Below are 6,867 nucleotides of genomic sequence, written 5' to 3' on the forward strand. Positions count from 1 at the left end.
GTGAGCAGCTCTGTTGTCTCAGGAACTCCTCCAGTGACCACAGGGTACAGCTCCTGCAAGGCAAGGGTGTCAGTGTCACCCCAACCCTGTGCATCACTATAGCACAGAGAAACCTGGGGACCAACACGGGTCCACACTCACCCGGTCCAGGTACTGGGGGAGGAGATCAGCCACCAGCCGAGCTGTGTTCTCACTCACCTCTGACGGCTTCACCACCACAGCATTGCCTACAGGACAGACACAGCACGGCCCCTGAGCCCTCACCCTCCTCTCCCCCACCACCCACCCACACACAGCCCCACAAAGGACGGGCCCCACCTGCTGCGATGGCTCCGATCAGAGGCTGCATGACCAGCATAAAGGGGTAGTTCCAGGTCCCGATGATCAGCACCACTCCCAGCGGCTCAAAGTTGAGGAAGACCTCATCCCTCATTGTCAACAGGTTCTTCTTCACATGCTGAGGGGCTGCCCAGGACGGCAGCTTCTCCATGGCCAGGGTCAGATCCCCCAGCACACCCAGGAACTCAGTGATGTACGCAATGGGCCCACTCTGCAACAAGGGGGAACTTGGGGAGAATATGGCAAAGGAACCCACCTCCTGCACCCACCACGGCAGCCTGGAGAGTCAGAGCAAAGTCATGCTCCATGGTGGGGGACAGGACAGAAACCAGCAGTCATGGCCAAGGCAGCCCTTGGCCTTCCTGCTTTCCTCAGGGCTGCCCACTGTCTGTGCACAGCAGAAGGAAGAAACCCCCTGCCCGCCCAGACCTTGTGCAGATCCGCATGGAGGGCTGCCAGGATCTCCTTCTCCTTCTCCTGCACCATCCGCTCCAGGGCCTTCAGCTGCTGTATCCTGAACTCCAGCGAGCGGCTCCGGCCTGAGTTGAAGGCGGCTCTCGCCCGCGCAATGACCTGCTGCATCCTCTCCATGGCTGCTCAGGGCTGTGGGGAGACACAGCAACACCCAGCTCACCACAGGGCCATTGAGGGTGCTCAGCCCCAGGAACATTTAATGTGGGGTCACCACCATGAGATGCCCCACCTGGAGCAAGGTTGGGAGATGTTCTTCTTCTTGGAGGGGAGCTCCTGCCCCCAAGTCGAGTGCTCAGGGCCCACACTCTCCAAGCCCTGTTCTACCTGCGCAGGGTCCAACACACAGCACCTCTCACAGCAATCTGGGGATGGCTGATAGATCCTGCTCTCTGCTTTCTCCCAGCTCGTGGATACCCTCAAACCCACCAGCCATTCCACCCTCCACTGACAGGGGTGCTCCCCAAGGAACCAAAATACTGGGATGACGGTGGCCTGGGCGGGCAGCCGGCTGGGAGCAGAGCTTTGTGCCCGAAGCCCGTCTGCACTCGACTTCCCCATAACTCCAAGGCCCTCCCATGTCTTTGCAAAACATGACAAAACAAAAGGTTTCATCCTGCTTCTCAGGAGCAGCACCTTTTAGTCAGGATCTGCCTGCATCCCTGCCCAACCAAATAAGGCATCAAGGCTCCCCGACAACAATTAAAATCTGCCCTTCCCAGCCTGCTGCCACAGCCGCCTCACACAGCCCCAGTCCTGTCCAAGAAAGCAAACGACTCGTTAAAAAAATGAAGGAAAAGAGAAAGTTACCTTCAGAGAAGCTTCTCTCTCCACCAGTGTCCCGCAGTGAGTGCAAGCTGGCACAAGCCCTGCCCCTGCCATGGCTTGGAGCGATCCCTCCTCCCACGAGCGGGCAGCTGGCCTGGGCCCAGGGCTCTTGCTAGATACAAGATGCCCTTTACCCAACTCTGTCCTCAGCTGTGAACACACAAGCCCTGGATCTTCCCGTCCAGCCGGGGCAGTGAGTCAGGGATTGCGAGAGACCACGTGGCTTTGCCCACATTGGGCACATGAGGCCGGGGAAGCGCCTTCCACATGCCACAGCTGCTGTTGGGAGCCAACACATGCAGACATGGGATCTGAACAAACCCCAACCAGCAGGCCCTGCCTGCAGATGGGAGGCAATCCAGGGATGGATTTGCGCAGGAGAAGCAGCCCAGCTCCTCCACAGCCCCCCAGCCCCAGCTCACCCCACACCTTCCCTGGCTCCAGGCACCTCTTCAGTGCCTGCCAGAGCTCTGGGGGACCCTTGCCCGTGAGCAGAGAGATCACTGTGCCAGGCACATGTCCCCCTGAACCAGGGCAGAGACACCTCACAACACATGTGTGACATTTGGCCAAGCCATGGCCAGAGCTGGGAGTGGCAGAGGATGAGCAGGATTCTTCAGGAGACTCCAGGGACTTACCACACTCGGTTTATTACTTAAATTCTCGGTGTTTATTTAGTACTTGCAAAATATATCATCAAAAAGGCTTAGCACATGGATTTTCACCAGCCACGAAGAAATCCTACTTATTGCACAGTAAATATAACTTTCTACTCTATATTAATTGCATTTAGTAATAATTTTTTAATTTGCCTTATTTTGACATTAATATTTCTAAGGCTCTTTTACATTCAATTCCTTCAGCATCCTCCTCCCAAGCTCGAACAAGTCCCACATTATCCCCCATTGCAAGATTACAGCAGCCCCAGAAGCTCAAACACAGAGGAGCACACACTCTTTCAATAATTGTTTTCCCTTGGAGCAATCTGACCAGGAACAGCTTTGTACTGGCTTTGGCTGGGGTGGAGTTAATTTTCATCATAGTCACTAAGTTTCTTCATAGTGGGATGGTGCTGTTTTGGATTTGTGACATTGGCAACAATGGCATTTGTCTTCCCAAGTCACCATCAGGTGTGATGATGCCCTGCTTTCCCCAGGATGGCTGAACACCTGCCTGACAAGGGGAATTAATGAACAGATTTCTCAATTTGCTTTAATTTGCCTGCATTCCCAGCTTTCACTTCACCTACTAAACTATCTTTCTCTCAACCTACAAGTTTTCTCACTTTCACTCCTCTGACTGACTTTCCCATCCCACTGGGAATAAGGGAGCAGCTGCACAGAGCTGAGCTAACCCATAAGGTACTTTGTCATTCCCACTACTCTAAACAGGCCTGAAAGTTCTTTTGCACGAGTGTAAGATGCTCATCAGCACAATACAGGCAGTGCAGGTACCACCTTTGTAATTTTCTAACAGTTAAATAATTGTTACAGCCATATGGTGAAACCCAGAGACCCAAAAGGGCACCAGCCTGCATTCCCTGACCAGCTGTGGATGATTCCAATTTGCAGAGATCCATGAATATTTCACCTCAAATGTCAAGGGGAACCTCACTGGGCTCATTCACAACCATCACTCTTGGTCAAATGCATCAGCCAGCATGGCCTGTCTCAGACTTGTCACCAAGAGGGAGGGTGTTCAGAGCACAACAGGAGACAGCCCATCCCAAAAACTGCAGGGGAAACACTGTCAGCCCAAGGATTGCTGAAACTGAAGCTCCTGTTGGTCACTGAAGGAAGGTAAGTGGTTTGGTGCACCCCTGGAAGCAGCACTCTGCATGGCATGGGGTGGAGATAGGGACTGGAATTTCTTGCTCTGCAGTCCTCCTCCGGAGAGCTTGTCCCCTGTGGTCCCTCTGTTCCAGCATGGCTTTTTAGCAAACAGGAGTCTGAGCCTTCTTGTTGTTAGTGCCTCTCTAAGGCTACTCTGTGTGCTCGACAGCTCACTGAAATCACCCAGAACAAAAGAAAATAATGACTTCCCAGCTTAAGGAAACAGACACAAAGCGAGCACCCAGAGTATGGCTGGCACACGGGGCCTTCTCCTCTTCATCAGTAAACCACCTGTGAGAGCAAAACAACACCAAGGTCCTGTGAAGGATTTGTGAGACAAAACCAATTCCCCTTCTAGAACAGCCTGGAGCAAAGCCTCTTCACTCGGTGACTCCCCCAGGGCGCAGCTCGCCTGCCTCCTGCCCCTCAGCATGCACTGCACGGTTATCCTGGATGCCAGACAAGCTCCATGCACTGCCAGAGAAAGCATCGTGCTCTGGCTCTTGGGGAGCTTTCTCCAATCCCCACGTTCACCACTCTACAAAGCTCTCCCCCATCTCAAACTAGGTCTACACACAGGAGAAGAAAAAGGCTCCTACCTCACTGTGACAGCCACAGCAGTGCTCTGAAACCTGCTCCTCCTTACCACCCGCTGGGCCAGCCCAGCCTCTGCACAGCCAGCACAATCAAGAGGGCTTTTCTCTTCAGCACAGACTGGTGGTTCTGAGAAACCCAAATGATTTCAAGACGCCGTGAGTTTCCCCCCTCATTCACCTAGACAGGGCCTGCCCCCCTGGCTGGTGCCTCAAAGCCTGAGCCAGTTCTTTGGCTTTTGCACCTCCTCCTGGAATATGTGGGCAGGTTATTTTCTTGGCTTGTTGGGCTTCTGCACCTCTCCTCACAGCAGTAACAACACAGACTGAAGGGCAGAGTCCTGATCCACCCTGCCACCTCCTGTCCCCTTGGGCTGCTCCCTTAAGCTCACTAAACCCCACGGATGCACAGCTGAGCCTTGTGAGGAGGAGCCAGTGAAGGCACCGCAGTACCTGGTTTGTCAGACACAGAGAATCAACAGTGATCACACTTGGGAGATTTAGATCTTGCTCCTCCAGCTCAGGAGGCATCTCGAGGCCTCCAGCCAGCACCAGCAGGCCTCTGCCTCCTGCAGAGAGGGGAGAACATCCCACCCTTCCGCACTACCCAGCTGGAAACAAGGGAGGAAATGGGAATAATTGAGCTGAAGTCAGACAGGGGCTGAAATTGGACAAGGAACAAGAGCTCGTTGCAGACCCAGGCTTTGGGACACAGCTTCCCTTCCCAGGGTGCCCTGGCACAAACTGCAGCTGTCAGGGCTGTGGAGCAGCTCAAACGCTGCTGAAGGAAACCCTGGAGTTCAAACCACTCCTAACCTGTCCAGAACTACCAACTGCTGCCTCTGGAGGGAGCATCCCACGGGTGTCACCTACCAGAGCAGTGCAACAAGTAGTACAGCAACCCTGGAGATCTGTCTGGGGACATTCCTATTCTACAGATCACTGGTAAAAGTGAGAAGCAGATCTTGGTAATTTGAGGTGGGAGAAATAAAATAAGTCTCAAGAGAGAAAAAGAGGCCAGGCTCTAAGAAAGGGCTGCAGTTTGCAAAGAGTGAACTTGCAGAAGATGAGGTGAATTGCACATGCACCCACTTAGACCCAAAGAGACCCAAAACTCACCTTCATCATCACCGCTACCACCACCCCCAGCAGGGCCAGGACGGCCAGTCCAATGCGGCCCCTGTTAAACCGCTTCAGGAGGATGAACTTGGTCCAATCCACCTTCTTCTGGCTGACAGGTGGGTACCGCATTTTGTTGGTGCCCTCCATCTTCAGGTCCTTGATCAAGCAGGCGCGGCGGTGGGAGAAGGTCTCGAAGCTGTGCTTGCCGTGGTAGGCGCCCATCCCGCTGTGGCCTGAGGGACACGAGCCAGGCAGGTCACCCCACGGGCACAGCCCGCTCAAACCTTTGGCCACTTGAGGACAACTGACCCTTCCTCCCTGCAGCACTTCTCAGTCTCTAAGATGCCCATCTGTGCTCCACCCTGCTCCTTCCCCACCTCGTTTTCACTACGCGCTCTCCAGTATTTTGCTGTGGTCCCTGTGCCTCTGAGCTGTCTCCAGCTCTTCCCTGGATTTAGCTCCCTCTCAAAGCACCGTGCCAGGGCTCTGAGATCTGACTGGTGCTGCGTGAGATGGTTTCCTGAGGAGCTTTGCAGGGTACAGCTCCGTGTTCCCATTCCACGTCAGCGTGTGCTGTTAACGCTGGTTCACCGCCCGTAACCCCCAAAACCCTCTTTTGCAAAGCTTCCAAGGACTGATCCATAACCCGTTCCAGTTCTCCCCAAGCTAAAGTCCTACCCCTTCCACCTGCTGATCACTGCTAATCCCTCTGATTGCAGCTAATGTTTTTAATGCACCTTTCACATCAATCTGCACTAAATGCTTTAATCTTTCCAAAAATACACCCAAAAGTTTTTCCCCTTTCTGGCCCCTGCCCTAATGCACTCCCAGAATTTGTTATTATTATCAAGACCTGATGCACAGAGCCCCTTGGGCTGCAACAGGCACAGGGGTACCATGGGTTGCTCCCTGGGTCACACAGTGTGGCAAGTCCCAATCCTTAAGAAGCTGCAGTAACTTACCAACACCACCAAAGGGCAAGGTTGAGAGGAAGAAATGCATAATGACATCATTTCCAGTCACACCCCCACTGGAGGTTTCCGAGATGACTCTTTTGATTAACTAGCAAAAGAAAACAAACAAATCATTACAAAGGCCCAGGAGAGATCAGGCCACGTAACTGAGAATACTGGGAAGGGAGCCACAAGACAACAGGCCATCATGTTCATTTTCTCTAACACAGCCCAGACCCACCTTCTTGTTGTTGGAGAAGACATACAAGGCAAGGGGCTTCTCCCGACGGTTGATGAACTCAATGGCTTCCTCTGTGCTCTTCACGGTCACAATGGGCAGGACAGGTCCAAAGATTTCCTCCTCCATCACCTTGGAATCCGGGGAAACGTCCGTCAGGATGGTCGGTGCTGCAGCAAACGGGAGAACAGTGTGAGCAGGACAGAAGACCTGGTCCATCACAGGACCTCACTGCACTGTCTGTGTGCAACGTAACCCAAGCAAGCCACGCACACACACAGACCCCAAAGGGCACCCACTACCACCTCCCCTCCCCAGCAGCAGCCACAAGCACCTATGAAGCAGGAGGCCTCATCACTCTCTCCCCCATGAGCAATCTTCTGCCCTTCCAGCAAGCCCAGGACTCTCTTGAAGTGACGCTTGTTGACGATCCTTTCATAATCCGGAGACGACTTCACATCCTCCCCATAGAATTCCTGACAAAGGGCACA

At 53.6% G+C, this 6,867-nt stretch overlaps 2 protein-coding genes across 2 annotated transcripts; both read right to left on the reverse strand.

Annotated features, from left to right (window-relative positions):
* Positions 1-6: 6 nt before the first annotated feature.
* Positions 7-1,192, reverse strand: LOC113962369 (fatty aldehyde dehydrogenase-like; the record flags this gene model as incomplete). Its single annotated transcript, XM_027673128.1, has 4 exons — positions 769-1,192; positions 319-550; positions 142-227; positions 7-53 (listed from the first exon to the last, which is right to left on the reverse strand). Coding segments are annotated over exons 1-4 (527 nt in total), but the record flags the coding sequence as incomplete, so codon positions are not given.
* Positions 1,193-3,669: 2,477 nt separating this feature from the next.
* LOC113962368 (fatty aldehyde dehydrogenase-like) lies at positions 3,670-6,847 on the reverse strand. The gene is made up of 5 exons (XM_027673127.1): positions 6,711-6,847; positions 6,380-6,546; positions 6,148-6,247; positions 5,183-5,418; positions 3,670-3,761 (listed from the first exon to the last, which is right to left on the reverse strand). Exons 2-5 carry the CDS (start codon positions 6,503-6,505, stop codon positions 3,750-3,752), a joined length of 474 nt encoding a protein of 157 aa, XP_027528928.1. The 5' UTR covers positions 6,506-6,546; positions 6,711-6,847; the 3' UTR covers positions 3,670-3,749.
* Between the last annotated feature and the right edge of the window lie 20 nt (positions 6,848-6,867).

Source organism: Neopelma chrysocephalum, unplaced genomic scaffold (genome assembly GCF_003984885.1).
Source record: "Neopelma chrysocephalum unplaced genomic scaffold, ASM398488v2 Primary Assembly neopelma1_153413, whole genome shotgun sequence".
NCBI lineage: Eukaryota > Metazoa > Chordata > Aves > Passeriformes > Pipridae > Neopelma > Neopelma chrysocephalum.

Bases quoted from the DNA above. Each gene is read 5' to 3' on its own strand.
- LOC113962368 (XM_027673127.1), bottom strand. From the start codon at position 6,505: ATGGAGGAGGAAATCTTTGGACCTGTCCTGCCCATTGTGACCGTGAAG. The intron at 6,248-6,379 runs GTGGGTCTGGGC...TTCTTTTGCTAG, and splicing joins TCTTCTCCAACAACAAGAAG to TTAATCAAAAGAGTCATCTC. The intron at 5,419-6,147 runs GTAAGTTACTGC...CGTGTCCCTCAG, and splicing joins CTTGCCCTTTGGTGGTGTTG to GCCACAGCGGGATGGGCGCC.